Source organism: Dendrobium catenatum, unplaced genomic scaffold (assembly GCF_001605985.2).
Source record: "Dendrobium catenatum unplaced genomic scaffold, ASM160598v2 fragScaff_scaffold_1143, whole genome shotgun sequence".
In the NCBI taxonomy this organism is placed as follows: domain Eukaryota; kingdom Viridiplantae; phylum Streptophyta; class Magnoliopsida; order Asparagales; family Orchidaceae; genus Dendrobium; species Dendrobium catenatum.
This window is the reverse complement of record NW_021319605.1, coordinates 438992-457515: the sequence shown is the minus strand read 5'-3', so window position 1 is coordinate 457515 and position 18524 is coordinate 438992. Positions and strand designations below refer to the sequence as shown.

The 18524-nt window shown below is 32.6% G+C and overlaps 1 protein-coding gene across 3 annotated transcripts in view; it reads right to left on the bottom strand.

Annotated features, from left to right (window-relative positions):
- Positions 1-13047, bottom strand: part of LOC110114281 — a 22298-nt gene extending 9251 nt beyond the window's left edge. Inside the window, exons 1-4 of one of the 3 annotated variants that reach the window (XM_020847116.2) lie at positions 12848-13047; positions 8981-9067; positions 6676-6808; positions 6176-6407 (exon numbers count right to left, since the gene is read on the bottom strand). In XM_020847116.2, coding sequence (XP_020702775.1) covers positions 6176-6407; positions 6676-6808; positions 8981-9025 — 410 coding nt within the window. In that variant the 5' untranslated portion in view covers positions 9026-9067; positions 12848-13047. The remainder of the gene's footprint in view (positions 1-6175; positions 6408-6675; positions 6809-8980; positions 9068-12847) is intronic. The other 2 variants (XM_020847117.2, XM_020847118.2) reach the window with 2 other exon arrangements.
- Positions 13048-18524: the final 5477 nt, after the last annotated feature.

Sequence of the window (18524 nt, the reverse complement as noted above, 5' to 3'; positions counted from 1 at the left end):
AGAAGGTGTGATTGGCATCCATTTGAATGGGCCAGCAATAGCTAGTCTTGATTGATGGATAAAAATAAAAGAATCCAAACAGAGTTGAGAAAGGAAATTGGGAAGGTGTAAAAGTTGTTGATCATAAATACTTGGTAAAATATTTGCTAACCAAGAGTGTCTTATTATTACTGTCAACAGAGTCATCAAGATAAAATTTAATGGGGTAAACTTATCGACATGAGACTAATACAAAGTCATCAGGGTAACCATATCCCATGTCCTAATTTAATAAGGCAATCATTTCCGGATCCATAGCCTATTTGTAATAGAGATCCTGTGGTGCTCCTACTATGCCTTTGGAAAACAAACTAACAACAAAAATAGGGTAAAATGCCAAGGTGAAAGAAAGATTATCAAAGGATGTATAGACTAAATAGGATGTTTATTTCACAGTCGTTTGTCTTTTTGAACATAATTGGGAACATGGGGATAAGATAAATCTCAAAGAAGTGGTTCCTCAACTAGTTTAGACAATGTGGATGGCAGTGGTGTTGTAGAAGGATGAGGTCATTGGGTGTACACCTATAAAAGTGGAGAGATATCTATAGACACTGAGGGAGGTAGAGGAATAGGTAAGAGGACGTTCAAAAGACGGTAGAGAAAAGCAAGAGAAATCATAAAAATTAATATATGTTGAATTATACCTTTTTTTATATGTTGAAATATACATGCATGTGGTAGTTAGGTCATAATAGGGATAATCTTTGTGAGAATGATAACATCCCACAAAGATATATCGATAGCCCAAGAAAATAATTTAACACCAATATGAAAAGAATATACAAAGAAAACATAGTCAAAAACTTTAGATGCACTAGAAAAAGGGGGAGGCCTTCGATAAATAATTGAGAAGGGGGTAACATCACCAAGGATGACATATGAGACGATTAATAAGGAACACATGGTCAAAACAACATCACTTCAGAAATGACGAATAATCATATGGAACATCAAAGTCCGAGACTGCAACGAGTAGATGATGGTGCTTACATTCATCAACCCTATTATTTTGTGATGTGTAGAAGCATGAAATTTGATAAACAATCTACGAGTTAACACATAATGAACTAAATTAAGACTACATAACTTCCAAAGAATTATTAGGACGGAGTTTTAATCATAGTAGAAAGAAAAGGATTGAATTGGTCTGTTAATTTTTTCCGAATTACCAAAATATTTTCCGACTATATAAAAGTATCAAATTGATCACTTAATTCTTTAAACAAAGACCAAATTAGTCATTTCGCATGATCATTAAGGTCCAAATCTAAAAATTCAAAGGACTAAAATGAGAATATTAAATAATCAGGGATCAGTTTGGTCCTTTGTAAAGAGTCAAGAATAATTTTGGTCCTTGCCTCATAGAAAAATAATCATATATTTCCTAATAGAAGGTGTGGAACACAAGACTTTAGAATTGCACTTGAGTAAATGTACCCATGTGAAATGAGAGTGCCCAACAATAAAAATATAAAATGTTCCCAAATTCTAGGTGGGTAAGGATATGAAAATATTAAGATGAATTAACTATAATAGAAAACGGCTGGGGTTCGACATGGAAAATTAAAAAAAAAAATAGACAGTGATGTTTATATAGCTCAAGCTTCAATAAAGAGGAGATGAGAAAAAAACTCTACAAGCTTTTGTAGTGGGAAAGCGATAATGCCATTGATATGAAGTGTAGAAGGAATCTCAAATGTCAATTAGTAAACTCTATTAGCTTGAACACCTCGACCAATCATCTTTCTTGCAATGAGAAGCTGAAAAAATATAATGAGATGGAAAAAAAAAGGCTACAAGACTTTTTTTTTTAGTTTTAGTAAAGCAATTAATAAATAACAAATTGACAAAAAATTTGACAAAATATAAAATATCTAGGGAATAAGCCTTTGGAAAGAAGTAAAGAAAATTTAGTAAAAGTAGGAGAAGCAAGACCATCAACATTAATGGTGAGCGATATAGAAGGCATGCCATCAAGGAAGGAGAACAAAAATTAATTACCTATCACATGTGAAGCACCAAAATTTAAAATCCAAGATTATTCAAAGAAGCAAATATTGCAAAACCAAAGGAAATGATATAGGAGGAAAATATGAATGTGTGAAAATGTTGAACAAGATAATCATAATTCTCTTAGGAAATAATGATAGAACCTTAAGACTTGATGGGAGTGGAAGCACCAATAGTCGACACAAGGGTCCAAATGCACGTTGGATGGTGGAAAGATAGCTGAATTTGGCCAAACAATGCTTTGAAAAGTGACTAGTATGGTTGTAGTGCGAGCGTTAGGAAAAGGTGTTTCCCCAATGGCCATGACCATTATTAGTTTGGCCTTTGAGTCCATGACCACGACAGCAATGGCCATATGATGTCTTAGTAAGAGCTTCGATAATAAAGCTTGATTAAGTAATCTATTAACCAAATTAATATTAATATTAACCATTAGAAAATAGAAACTAAATTAATAAATATATAATACTAAATATGTTTAGAACTAGATGAAAACTTTTAAAAAAACTAATTAAAAATTAATCTTTTTTCTACAACACCTTAATCAACTAAGTTAAAAATAAAATTATCACAAAAGTTGTTATTCCAAATTTTCATTTAACCCATTACAATATTCCACTTAGATTATGATTTCTTTCTTAACCGCAGAACCCTACTAGGCTAATGCAGCGACATTTAGCACAATATCAGTTGAATGTTTCAGCAGTACTGTTTATATAGTTTTAAGCACAAAATTCTAGCAACAAGCGCGCAATGACGTGAGCTTGTAGGCATGTATCCTCATTGGATTCCTTCTTGCACAAGCTTTTAAAAAGATATAACATATTTCAACAAATATTTAACAAGACCGAATTCAGCATTTATAAAATTTCCTAAAACATGACTTTTTAGTTTAGGCTCGATGAGGCTCACTAACATTTTTTCAACGAGTTACTCGTTTAAAGCTTGAGAAATATAAAACGAACCAAGGTGTCGACTGGAATATCTATTTTATACATTCATATTAGGCCTTCAAGATTTATAACAAAAAAATTTATTCAACAAAAACATACAACACATGAGCCCAATCCTTTGTCAGCAAGTTGACAAAGTCGACAAGGTCCAGTCAATGAAATTACCAAATGCAAATACCCGTAATTATCCCGATGATGGTCATGTTGAAAGAAAATCTTAACCGGAGGGATTCACAAATATTTCCAAATATTTCTCAAATATCTATCAAACATTCAAAAAATCAAAAAAAAAAAAAAAAAAACTCAAAACAAATATTTAAAATTGAAATAAACTACCAAACATTTAAAGCAAAATTCATTCATCCTCCGCAACAGTTTTGCAAAATTCATCCATCCTCCGCAACAGTTTGCCGAGATGGACAAATTTAAATATCACTTTAGCTCCCAAAGAGCTGATGTCTGATCGAGAATATCACTAAGATTCATTCTCAAACAAGTCTTTTATCAATAAGGACGTGGCAAGTGTCCTCTAACAGGCGATTTCACTGTCGAATGGCACCGCATGTAAACAGTTATGACCAAAGCCCTCTGAAGCGGGTGGTTTGCCGCCAAATGGCATCACTAAATTACGGTTATGGCTAAAGCCCGTATGCTCCCCAATGGCATTAAATCCTTGAAATATGAATTAATAGGATATAATCGATAGGGCACAAAGCCGTCTGTTAGCTAAGGTGGATTAAAATTTGTCACGTTAGACAAATACTCACCCCAAGTCTACAAGGTATCCTTGGACGAAGCAACCCATAGCTGCCGACAAGGATCCTTTTGTCAGGTTGGGTCGACTATCTCCTCTAACTAAGTAGAACAAGTATCAAGATGGCCTAGGATGAAGAAACCATGAGATCTTGATCAGGTCCGTCGTCCATCCCCCCCAACATCCACTTTAAGGGCAAGATGGTGCAATTTCAAATTTTAAATATCAAACTCTCAATACATAAGCCCATGCTGCTACTATATGCTAGATATTGTGTTTCTTTACGTATCCGATTGACGACTAGCCTTAATTAAAAGTTCTCTCTCTTTAGCAGGAGGGGTAACTAACTATAGGGACTTGCGCCTATAGGAAACCAAAACTCAATTCTAAAGTCCTCACAAAATGAGGACGAAATCTTTGGGTAGTGTCCTATATATAAACCCATCTGCCTTCCCAAAATTTACCTCAGAACTTAATCCGTTAAAACTCCCCCGAAAGCAATGGGCAAGCCGGGACCGAATTTTCGAAGCACACAAAAATAATATTAAAATTTTTAGAAAGCCAAGAAATTTCTTGATTTTCTAAGCATTTCCACACCTCTATTGCAGCATCATCAGGTCTCAATACTTTTTCACACTAGATTTTTTTTTTTTATTTAATTTTGGTTTACTAATATAATGATAACAACAAATCTATCTTTTATTTAGGGTACTAATAACATAAAAGATAATCATATTCTCACAAATTTTATTGAAATATTTCATCCCACTATTTTAAATTTCCTTTTAAAGAAAGAACCTTTTTATCTTAATCCTTAATACACTTCAGTTGAATTAGATCCTTACTTCTCCTATGTCTTAGCTTGGCTAGCTTATACATACATATTTCTCCCTCCTTAACATCTAATCTATTACATAAATAAATAAAAATTAATATTTTACATCACATGTTGCTTTTTTTGACTCCCTACAAGCTTCTATATATCGTTCTCAATTTTTCGAGCTTTTACATATAAACTAATTTTTATAATAAAACTTCTTATTTTTAATATTTTCTTGCACATTTTAAATCCACCACCAATTATTTTTATTAATAAAAACTTTTCCTTTTGATTCTCCAAGCACATAATTTGCAATATTCTTAATATCACTAGCTAATTTTTTCATATAATACTAGCTTCCTCATGAACAACACAAGTCTTGAGATCTTAAATCTTTCTCTCAAAAATATTTTCATTAATATTCTTTAAATGCACCCATATAATCCTAGGATAATTTTTATTTTATTTTTCATATTCTAACCCTTCATTTTAAAGTCTAAAGCTAATAAGCGATGTTTGATATATAAATTTTTACTAGAAATAATTTTAAAATCTTTACAATTTAGATGATCTATTTTTGTTATAAGAATATAATCAACCTAAGTTTTACCAATGTCCATTCTTATTAGTGACGAGATGCTCGTCTTTTTTTTTAAATAAGGTATTAGCAATTATAGCAAAATCTAAAATAGTCCTACCACCTTCATTAGGGGTTCCAAACCCATAACCATTATGAATATTTTTAAAATCTTCTACTACTCTACTAGCATGTTTATTTAAATCTCATCTAATAAAAATTATTTCTTTAAGAGACATCATTTGTTTTAATTTTTCTATGTCATTCCAAAATTTTAATTTTGAACATATATCAAAACCTATAAAGAGCATAAGCGCCTATATTAATAATATTAGCATCAATTATAATCCTTAAAATTATAATTATATCTTTAATTTTATTAATTTCTATAATACTATCCCTCAAAACTTTATTTATAATCACATCTGCATCATTTCTGGAACAACTACCTAAATAACATAGTTTAAGACATTTGTTGAACACAGAGAATATTTACCTTTCTATGAATCATAATATTTATTAATTTCATTAATTTCCTTGGAAGAGAACATATATTTCAAGATACAATCCTAATTCTAATTTTATGGACTAACTTCTTTGCCTGCATCCGTCCATGATGGAGGAACCTTTTGCTTATTTAACACTGCAATCGGGCACCATTGCAGCGGCCTTCCACACATTTCACTATATTTAGGCCATACAGCGCATTGCTTATAGGAAATGCCCTTTTATTAACACAATTTTTAAAGGATTCGGGTTATGATTATTCGATAAATTTTACTTGGTTGTCGACTACCTAATGCAACTATTTACTTTTCTCATCTAGAACTTCGGACCTAGCAACAACAATGTTAAGATGACCTAAATCTAAATACTTCTGAAACGATTTTAAGTGCAACTGCAACTTTTGGTTAGGCTGCAGCCTATTCCAGCTGCAAAACTTGGCCAAGTGAACCTCTGAGGTAATACTTATACATTTAAATTGTGAAATTAAAGGTCAAAATGATTATTCTACTTACCCCTGGAAAATTGAAGGACCGATCTGGAAAACACTAGTTGAGACTAATGGTCCAGTTCCAGCTTGAGAAGAACCTCCTAATGATGCTGTGCCTCTTTCATCAGGTGTCATTAACGTTGTTCCAGAACCAACAGAGTCATGAGCAGCTGTGAATCCATTCACTGAATCAGATATGTGTGCTTCTCCAGAACTAAATGTTACCAACTCCTCACCGTCATCTAAAACAGATTCATCTAAAAGCAATAGCAGGAACAAAAGCACAAATAAAATTTTTCAAAATTTTTAAATTAGCCATTCAGGGAAGAGCATCAAATAACTCAACTAAATAAACATCCAAAAAACTCCATGTATGAATGCATAGGTCTAGGCATTACAAGCAAGTGCAAAGAGGCAAAGTTGACGCTGATATGCTCAGGGTATGGCTGGCGTGGAGAAAGGCGGTTAAATGGGATTACGGAAAAGATGACAAAAAAGCATCGCATGGACAGTCCTAGGACTTACCAGCAGACCCTGCAAAGCAGCGAGTTAAGTATGAAGTCGTCTGAGTCAGATAAGATGCAGCATCAGCTAGGGCTGGAAAGGAAGTGAATATCTCAGAACTCTGCTCCCTGTTTCCCGAATAATTGCCACGAAACTGCAGTACAGAAAAATTACTTCCCTGTCAGGTATTGATCTTCACTGTTTTAAATACTCATGCATAGAAAGCAAGCAAGAAACAACTCAAAAAACGCATTAGAGGGAGTTTACAACTTTTAAGGGCTGTTTGGCAACAAGTGGGATTTAACTTTAGTGGGATTTAATAAATCCTGTAAATCCGGATTTAGTAAATCCGGATTTAGTAAATCCGAAATGTGTTAAATCCTGAAAACTGTTTGGCATGCTAAATGTTAAATCCTGAAAAACTGTTTGGTAACATATATTAGGATTTATGGTGATTAGGGATTCAAATTTAAAGGAGATATTTATGAAATCAAGATCATTGCATAAAACATAATAAAACCAATTTTAGTGCATATAAAATGACTAAAAATTCAATAAAAAACAAATTACAAACTAACATTGATCAAAATGACATTTGAAGTATTAAAAAAAGCTAATTATATTAATATTTAATTACTAATTATATCATTAATTGGTCAATTAAGTTAAATTAGATAATTAATTTATGCACTAATTATACTATTAATTATTTAATTAATTAACTTAATTATTAATTATTTAAATTATATTAATTAAGTTAATCAATAATAACTTTGAGGCGTCTAGGGTTTGCCTTTCATCTTTTCTTATCGCCATTGTTGTTCGGCTTGGTTGCTTCGCAGGAGATGTAGAGATTGTGCGCGTCGCTACTTCGACTCCTTCGTGGTTGTTCGACTTCGCTACTTCGACGACTTTCCCTTCCTGTCGGGTCGGAAGTTACGACATTTTGATCAGAAGCAACAACGGGAGCTTGCTGGCTGTGAAGGTTCTCCCTTTCGTGCGCTTCTTCGGCGACTGTTGAGCTTCGGCAACACGGGCGCCGCGGTAAGTCTTCCGCCACTCTTTAAATCCCTTTAAATCCACCGAACCAAGGAATTTAGTAAATCCGGGATTTAAGCAGTAAATTCGTAAATCCGGGATTTATTGAATCCCCGGGATTTTGTAAAACCATTTGGTTGGATTTAGCGTAAATCCGACGATAAATCCGATACCAAACAGCCCCTAGTAATTAGAAGTTAAATAGTGCTGCTGGCCCTACAAACAAGTTAGAGTACATCATCTTGTTTTGGGACCAAATTACACATCATTATTCTATTTCTGCGTACATTCAATTTATCTGAAAAATGAATAGCTTCAAAAAAACAATATAAATGAAAAAAAAACTAGTAATTATTATTTTTCAATAAAATATGAAACCAATTAGGATTAAAAAAACCGGCATAAACAATGGCAAGTTTATATTATCTAATCACATATTAATGATAATCATTTCTTTTTTTAAGTACAATTTATTCAAATCCCATGTTTTACAACATGGAAAATGAATACCCTGAAAGAAACACTTCAAAGAAAAAAATGAATGAGAAACCAAAACAGCTAGAGACTTGTTTGATTGGACTATCCTGCTATCAAAAAACAGCAAGTTGTTCAACCATTTTTCACCCAAGGAATATCCTTCTGCTTTGCAACAACTTATTCTGGCACAAAAGACGAGAAAAGCTAAACCACAACTTATCCCAGCGCAAAGCAGACAAAAAGCTAAACCACCGCAAGCCAAAGTAACCCACCGTATAAAACTGGATATCATATATATTAACTATATGATGATACAAGTTTAGTTCTTAAAATATGGAAAAATAAGAAAATTTGATAAACTAATGCATCCATAATAGAATTCACTATATAATTGCTTAGCTTCCGGAGGTCACAATTTTGATTCTCACATGAACATTACTCTGCAATTGCAAGTTGTTAATGCAGGAATTATGAAGATAAAAATTGGCAATACTGTTGAGGAGCCTATTTCTACAGTATAGAATTCTCAATAAGTAAATTTCAAACAAACAAAGTGCCGGAGGATCAATAAGTTACTGATTGCCAAAATTATTAGTGGTGTGGCGTGTCATATACAGAATTCGCTTACACGATGTAGCATTCATGCTTCTTACAAACCAAACTTACAACATCCACTAGAGCAAAGACCTAAAAAAGCTTCGTCATCACTATACAATGCATAAGGACAGAAAAAAAATGAGCAATGAGAAAAAGGTACTCCTAATCAACAATATTTTCCTCTGCGCTCATAAGGGTTTCATAGAAACCTTACCATCAATGTAGGAGCAGATCCCGTTCTAGAAGGCTCGTTGTTCATCTTGGAAATTATATGTGAAAAAATTATATCAGAAAGTATTACCTAAAAATGACATGACAATTTACTGATAAGGTGCATAAAAGCATAGGTATTAAGTATATACATGATGAACAGGAATGGAAAAGCTGATATAAAGTACATTAGCTGTTGAAGGAAAGATAGGGAAGGGATCATAGATTCAGTCTCTACACGGATTATTTAAGCCATTCAAATTCAGTATTACACCGGGTCAATTAGTAAGGAACATGACAATACAGTCTCAGCATGGCAGAGAAGGGACAGAACATCGTAACAGCAGCATTTTTCTTGAATTTCAAATCATGCTAGTATACCAGATACGACAAAACAAGAAAAAATAATTTCATTTTCAACATCAAGTTAGCCATCAAGCATCATAGTTATTCGCACCAATACTTTTAATCAAAACATTTGATGAATGCTGCACCACAAAGAATGATTTTAAGAAATATAATAAAATGGATAAATATGTTCCCTTGTGAAGAGTTGATGAATCATTGACACAGCAAAAAATTGTATATTAAACAAGATTGCCTCAAGCCAATTAGACAGGACAGCAACATAAGTAACATGCACAGGAACTTCAATCATTTCAAAATAACGCTAGACTGAATCAAGTAGCCATTGAAAAAAAAAAACTTTAAAGATGCTTCAATCAGCAACTTATTTTTGCGGCATACCTGTGGCAAAGACTTCTCAAGAGACTACTCAAAATATGGTAGTAAATTTGATTGTCACATGACAACACTGCAATACAGGCAAGATGTCAACATTAATGCAAATTAAGATTGTAAACCTCTTCTTTCAGGCAGTGGCGGAGCCAAAGTTTTTTAAAGCGGGGGCCTAAATTTATTTTTTTCAAAAAATTCTCCCTCAAATGTTTTCATCTAGGTTTGGGAACAACAAATTTTTTTTTGAATTTATTAATTTAAAAAGATTAAATATTAAATATAAAATAATAAAAAAACTTATCATTTATAACTTCCAATCTTCACATTCAAAAATAATCGAGTAATTACTTCATTATCAATATAGTCTAATATTTCTTTCTCAATATAAGTGATTAATATATTGTTCAGTCATTGATCTCTAATTCTATTTCGCATTTTTTTTAATAATATTCATAGTATAAAATACTCTTTCGACTCGTGTTATTGCAAGAAGTAAGACTAATGTCATTTTTAACAGCTTGAAAACAAGATGATATAAAACATCATTTCTACTTTGAATAATTTTCTCAGCAAGTTTTCTAATATCTTTTAAAGAATTGAAATATTCATCAGACTGCATATTCATAACATAAGTTTCCAACTAATTATCAAGAATCGTCAAATCAACAGGAGTAGAATCAATTGGATAAAGGTGGGCCATTCAAATTAATTTGTCTTTATTAAATGCAAAACTAATTATTTGGATTCAAACAGGGTAAAAACAGAAGTTAGTCAATATTTTTCCCTATAAAATGATTATTCAACACTTGAAGTTACATATCAATGATCCTGAAAAATATTTCAACTCGAAAATGATATAAATTTATTATGACTTGATCTTTACGACGAGGATGTCCACAAGCAACCCATTTATCATCCATATGGGGAATGTTTATTTTCTTTTGTTCACAAAATGAAGCGCCTTTATTAATAAAGTCTTCCTATTTATTATTTCTCATATCTTGTAGTCTTATTTTAGATAACTTAACCTAAAATATTAAATTTAAAATATATTTCTATTCTCTGCAGGCCATGTGCAATTCAACAGTGATATCAAGTATATCATTCATAAAATATAGGCAAAAAAATCAAAACTTTGCAATGATTCTATTAATGTAGATGTTTAACCTTTTTGTTCAGTACTTATACCATCTTCCAAAATAATTTTTAGAACATCAATTACTAAAGAAATTATTATGATCAATCTTACAATTGATTTATAATTTGAAACTCATCATGCATCGCCTACACACCATAGAGTTATTTCTTAAATTCAATTGTTGCCCTATTATCAGTTTTTTATTTTGTAATTTACTTAATATATTCTCTCGTTGTATATCTCAAAGTTAGTCATGATGCTTACATGAAACAACAACGATATTTATCAATTTTGAAATTATAGTAAATAAAAAAGCAATTTGAACATGATTTTTGGCAACTAATACTAAGGCTAATTGTGATTGATTTGAGAAGTAATGAATGTAATGTGTTGATTTATTTTCACTCAGGAATATAGTCTTTAGTTTGTTAAACTCTCCCCTCATATTTCTAACTCCATCAAAACCTTGGCCACACATTCTTGAAATACTTAAACTATAAATTAAGTTGTTCAATAATTGTTTTAAGAAATCTGGCATTTTTGTCTAGAACATGAGAAATACCCAAAAGATGTTCAATTATCTGACCTTTTTCATTAACATATTGCAATAGAATACCATTTACTCTTTAGCAAATATGTCACAAGATTCATCAAATAAAATAGATATTTAACTATCTCCAATTTTCTTCGTTATAAAGTTTATTATTGTGATCGATGTAGCTCTTGCGATATCTTTCTGAATGTCATATGCAGTTAATTTTAAATTCTCAAGAGTATTTTTTTAGAACCATAATTTTTATATCTTTATTATGCTTAGCCGGAAATTACACCCATTGAAGAATATTAACATGATTTTTTTTATAAGACTCATCAAGTACATGAAAAGCTAATCCTTGTCAAATTCATCCAATATATTCAACAAACCACCAACAATCATGTTCTTAATCCCAAATCATTTAAACTGTCGGCAAAAACTTGGTCATGGATTGCAGCAAAGGAGGAGCAGCTGCAGAAAAAGTTTTTTTATGTGTGGTTAGTTGTAAGTTCATACAGAATTCTATACTACCTTGCAGAAATAATTCAGTACATTAAGAACGTGCTAATACAGATTATTGTAGGTAATTTTCATTCTACCTATTAGTTTCAACTGGAAAATAGTACCTCTAGTTGGTAAAGAGATGATGGAAGCAAAGGAGGAGAACAAAAGGAAGAGGAAGAAGTGGAGAAGGAAGATGATTTACCTCACCAGAAAGTAGCAAGAGAAGGTGTTACGGCCTCACAATTAACAGCACCACACGAACTGTCAGAGGGACTTCGAGGAGGAAGAGCCACCGGATGAGCCGACAAGATCAAGGCGGCAAACGAGTGTTTGTAATCTTTTCAGTCGCAACAATGGTACCAAATTTTCTATCTTCCTAACAACCGCCTTCTCTCTCCTTTCAAAAATCCATCGCAAAACTCTATCAAAGGGGGTACCAAAATTTTCTTTCGAACATAAAAGTTAGTTGTACATATGGCCTTTCTTGAGAGTGATTATGGTAACAATAATAGACTTTTTCAACTACTTCAAAGACCGAGAAAGCTATCATGGTATAGGGATTGCAAACACGCAGGCCCAATCAAAAACTGTCCAACGGAAACTAATCAGCGAATCCCCGACAATGATTCCTCAGAGGCCACTCCTACCCATTCCAAAACATACAAAGAAGCTCCCATGAGGGAACTAGTAGCAATGAATCCCTGAATCCAACTATGAGGGCTATCTAAATCCAGCAAGGGAAAGGGGAGCCAAGCATCAGTATATTATCAAAATTTAGCAAGCCGATCTACGTATTAACCATCAGAAATCGCAAATCGTTCAGCAAAGAACACAAGAAAGAACATTTTAAAAAATTAAAACTCGTATCTGTTACACAAACACTGAAACCTCAAAGTCACATAAGATTCGAGCCTGGGACTCTGATTGACATAGAAAATAAAACACAAAGCATGTACCGGAATAGCAGAATCCGGAATTGGAATCGATCAAGGCCAGCCAAAGGAGGAAATGCAGTGGTGAAAAATATTTGGCTGCAGGGCTCGAAATCGTCGGTTTGTTTTCTTTTCTCTTAAATGCAAAGAAAACGGAGGCCGATTCGATTTTGTCAAAGGGCCCGTGCTTCGTTTTGAGTCTATCGTGAAGCTTAGGACAAAATGTACGCCGACAAGCAGGTGTTTTAGCACTACGGAATTATCTGGTTATTAATAAATAAAATAAAAGGGGAAAAAAAGAAGTTTGAAATAATATTATATTTAAGTATATAATGAAAATAAAAATAATATTTAAATATTTAAATATTCTTCTAGAGGTACTATTCATGCCAATATACAAAATGCTAGCCTAATTTCATGTTTGATTCATTAGATTGGTTCAGGTTGGCTTGGGTTCATGCCTTGGGTTAGGTTAGTTTGGGCGGCAATTTAAGGATCTTAGGGCATCTCCAATCGAGAACTCTATTTTTCACGCCAAAATACTGCAAAAAGCAAAAATGGCGTGGTGCTGCTCCAATCCAACGCCATTTTTTTGCTTCTGCGCCAAGGTAACGACCCTTCTCCTTTCCCGCATTTTTCCAGTTGACAGAGAAAAATGGCGTGGGTGAACAGTGCAATGCCAATATTGGCGTTGCACTGTTCACCCGCAAGCAAATGGAGGATTTTTTGGCGTTCGGCTGGAGCGAAGGAATGACGCCAAACGCTCGTTTGGCGTTCGGTTGGAGATGCCCTTAGCAATGGTCTACCCTTATTTGAATTCAATTTCCTAGGTTTTGACCTAAGGATGAAAGGCAGATAACCTTAGGGCATTTTGGTAATCTTGCTTAACTATGGCCAAAGGTGCTTAACCATAGTCAAGCATAAATCCCAACAAATCCAGAATGGGTTAGGGTCACTTTTTAACACTCAGTGATGCAGTGCAGAATTGTTCCCATTCTAAGTCAAAGTAGTAAGGGTAGCCTATTGAAATTTTACATTCATGTCTTATGCATATGTATGTGCGTGTTTTAGGGGTTTGTGTTCATGTTTGTAAAATCTAGAATTTTTTCCTTTGTGGATGTCGTGGAGTCAAATTGACAACGTTATGGCATTAAGCTCTCTAATATTTTATGAAAAAAGAAAAATAATTGACGATGTGGCACCATGCTCTTAGATGGGGAGCGATGCAATGTAGTAAGGTCAAGCACTACAACGCTGGATCAAATTTTTATAAAAATATCAAATTCCATTTATTCATTTTATTAAAAATTCCCCCCTTGAGTCATTTTGAGAGAGAGGGAGAGGTTTTAGAGAGAGAAAGTGATTGTAATAACTAATCTATTTTATACTATAGGTCTTGTTCTAAAAGTTATATAGATTGATGTATGATACATTCTATCTATTTCAATTTTCAATATTATAGACATTTCGAGATATTTCTAATTTAAATTATAATTTGTATTATAAAAACAAGGGTAAGTTTGTACCCGCAAAAATTTCACCGTATAATTTTTTTATGTTGTAGTTATAATAATTTTAGAAATTTAGATATTTTTTCTAAAAAATTTTCGCAAGATAAATTAAAAAGTTCATTATTTTTAGTAAATTATAAAATAATTTTGATCTCATAAAATAATATTTTAGTACAATTAAGGCTTCAAATTAGTAATATAAACAATTCGTATTAATCTAGTAAAATTTTGAACTATGAAATTCTACCAAGTAATTAAATATATTGCCTAACATTAAAGTTGGGGTGTCAAAATGAGTATTCGTGTTAGGTTCGGGTAAAATTTGAATTTGACTCGAGTCTAATTTAGTTAACACAAACTCGACTTGGTTTTGTAAATGGGTTAGACGGACCAGGACTCGACCAACCAGTTCACATGGTTGACCCGACGCAACCCGCGAGCATCGAGCGCAAGCTCGTGCGAGATTACGGAGGATGGAAAACTGTGCAAGCGTCGTGCACGAACTGTGTGTACGACGTCAAGTGGGATTGGCAAGGTTGAGGTCGCATCACCGTGAGTGCGTTGTGCATAGGTTCGTGTTGTGTGCGCGACGAGGCAAGTAGATTGCTTGGGTGTTGTGTGTGGGTTCGTGTTGCATGTGTGTGCTGCCTAGTGCCATCGCAGGGGTGAGTTGGACACCTAGAGAGGTCGAGGATGGGTCAAATTCTGGTTAACGGGTTGACCCCAGACTTGACCCCACACAATTTTTAAAATAGGTCAAAATCATAATCCAAACCCCACCCATTTGTTAAATAGGTCAACTCAAACCCAATTTTTTTAGGTTAGGTTCAGATCATATTATTAGGTCAAGCCAATAAGTATACCCCTTCAGTAAAGCATTATGAGTATTTCTAAAATTAGTTTATTTATATTTCATTGACTGACTGCAATGAAATAATATATGTGTTCATCTGGCAAAAATGTGTAATTTTGATGAGTTCTGATGTGTTTGAAGCACCGGGAGTCATAGGGATTTGAATTTTTAAATATATGATATGTTTTAAGCATTTAGAAGTCATATGGGTATATATTCTGAAATGCTAGCACAAGAGAGTTATAAGAGATTGTTTCTAATGGGAGGTATAAGGGCATCTAGAAAATATATTACTTTCTACTCTAATATATAAAGTGCTTGTTCGTTTTTATTTTTCAGTGCACCTTAGGGGTGTCAATATTTGACTCGATGTGAAACTCGACCCGGACTCGATCCAAAAAATTCAAGGTTTGGGTCAACTCATTTTGTAAATGGGTCAGTTTAGGGTTTCATTTTCTAAATTGTTTATGATTTCGGGTCGGGTTCGAATCAACACGAAAATTCAAAATCAACATAAAAGTGATCTTGGTCACCCCCTTGCCGGTAGGGATTCCGCACTAGCTCCCGTAGCGATCTCTCCAACGTATACATCTACAATGATCCCTCTCGTGCTCGTGTCCGCACTAATGTCGCACCCACACCCACACTCGCACTCGCACCCATACTCATGCTCGCACCCTTCCTATAGGCTTGCTGTTGGCCCCGCTCTCACCCCTTCGCTGGCGCCCACTAGCTCTTTCACCAACTCACACCTGGCTGCATTGTGGGTTAGGAGGTTGGGTTAAGTCTGGGTTGGGTTTTATGACATGTTTGCCTAATTGGATTGGGTTCGGGTCGAGTTCATTAAATATATCAGTTTCAGATTGGAATTAAACCTGGCCCAAAAACCCATTTTGACACCATTAATGCATATTTTGTTTTGTTTTACCTATGAGCTATATTCTGTCCAGTATAATACTTTGTCATATACTGTTGTTAAATTCATTTAATAAGCATAATAAGTTAAATATTGGATATTTAGATTGGTGGATGCAACCTACTAAGCTATGTTAACTCACATATATTCTACCCTTTATTTTTGGTCAAGGGAAGGGAAAAGTGTTAGTTGAATAGCTAAGGATTGAGGATTCGATTTATCTAAGTCTATAGAGTACTTTTTTTAAAAAAAAAATTTAACAGGCATGGCTATTATTTTATTTAGATTCTATATTCTATAATCATATATTGAAGTGAATATATTTTATTTTGTATACACTTTGATAATGAATGAAAGAATAAAATTTGTGAATGAGTTATTTTTCATTGTTTGGAAGTATATTAGTAGCTACGTAGTATGTTTTTTAATTTCAAAAAAATCCAAAAAAAGTTTCAAAAACCTAGATTTTTGGCTTGGCCTATCACTACTCAAAATGATATGATTTGTTATATGCGGGCCATATTTGGTTAGATTGTGATAGTCCTTTTTGATATCATAATAGTGATTTTGGGGGACTAACTATAAAATAGAGCTATAATAAATTATATGTTGTTAAGTGAGATGTTTTTAGGTAGTATATTGTCTTTCTTTCTTGATTGTTTTCATATGTATGTCTGCTTAGTTGTTTTCTACCGGTGTGATTAGTTGATGGATCATAGATGGGTGGAGTGTCAGTCAGTCAACGCTAATGTACTGTACTACTCCTTTTGTCAGTTTTGATTCCATTTCTCGTTTTGTTAATCTAGTAATTCAGTTGATGGATGAGGCAATTTTATTAATAATTTATTTAGTTATTATTTTAATAAGTATTTCAATGCTAATTTTAATAATAATTATCTAATTAATTATTTAATTATATTTTCAAATATTTAATCATTCAATTATAACTTTAAATAATAAACCAATTAATTATAATTTATAATTTACTATTTACACTAATATTATCATTACTATTTTATATAGTATTTTAATAAAAAGTTTAATTACTCATTATACTTATAAGTACCATAATTAATAAACTAATATTTTATACTAACAAATTTGGTTTAATTATATTTATAGTAATAATCAAACTAATTAATATTTAATATTTTAGATATATCAATTAAGAAAAATTAAACTAATGCCTAATTAAGAAATTAAGAATAATCTAATGCTGGTTGGTTTTCCCCATTCGTTTTCTCGTATGTCAGTTCGCGTGAAGCGTCCCTCCTTGGCTTACATGGGAAGCTTCGAACGATCACTTCGTTGTGCCTGTTTGGGGTTACTTTTCCTCTTTCTACATTTATTTGTTGTTGGTCGCTTCGGGTGAAGTATGAAGTTCGAAGAGTCAAAGCTTTTTCTGCCCTGCTCTCCAACTCTGTCTTTATTCCTGTCGGATCGGAAGTTGAGCCTAGTGCTCGCCACAAAGGTAATGATATTTCCCCCTTTCGTGCGCTTCTTTAGACGGATTTGCGAAATCCAGGATTTAGGACAAAAAATGACAAAAATGCTGTGAATTAGATATTAGATTTACTATCAGATTTAACTTTGTATTTTTTTACATTTGGCAGGATTTAGCTCAAATCTTGGCTAAATTCTAGCCTAAATCCCATATCCAAACAGATCCTTAAGGGGTTATTTGGTAGCACATAGGATTTCATTTAAGTAGTATTTCGTAAATCCTCTAAATCCGGATTTATAAAATCTTGGGGGGTTAAATCATTAAAACTGTTTGTTACATTTATGATAAATCCTGTTAAATCCTATGTGACCGTTTGGCAATCAAATTCAGGATTTAAAACGGTTAAGAGATTTGAAATGTATTTTTTGGATAATTAATGTACAACAATAAATAGTTCAAATAAAATACAATAAAATTTTGATAAAAATACAACAATACCATATATTTAAGTTTAATTTACTCTGTTTAAATAATCTTCTATTTAATTAATATTAATAGTTTTTATAATTATCTAAATTTATAATAAACTAATTACAAAATTGTTGTAAAACATCAAGTCTCCGAAATAGACTGTTTAAATCATACAAAAACTAATCAACAAATGAATTATTTATTAATTAATAATCTATTTAATTAATTAACTCATCATTTCTATTTAGATAAATTAAATAAAAATTGTATCAATCATAGCTAATTAAATTTTTAATCAAATTGAAATAAAATTTAATTAGCATAATCTAATATCTTGATTAAGTAATTAGTTAATTAGTCAAATATAATAATTTTCATTAAAATAAATCATAAATAATATTAATTTACATGAATTAACGTTTAATTAATTAATGAATAATAATTATTAAAATTAATTCTTTTACGATTTGCTCTTTTCTCTGCATAGCCTAGGGCCTACGCTGCCT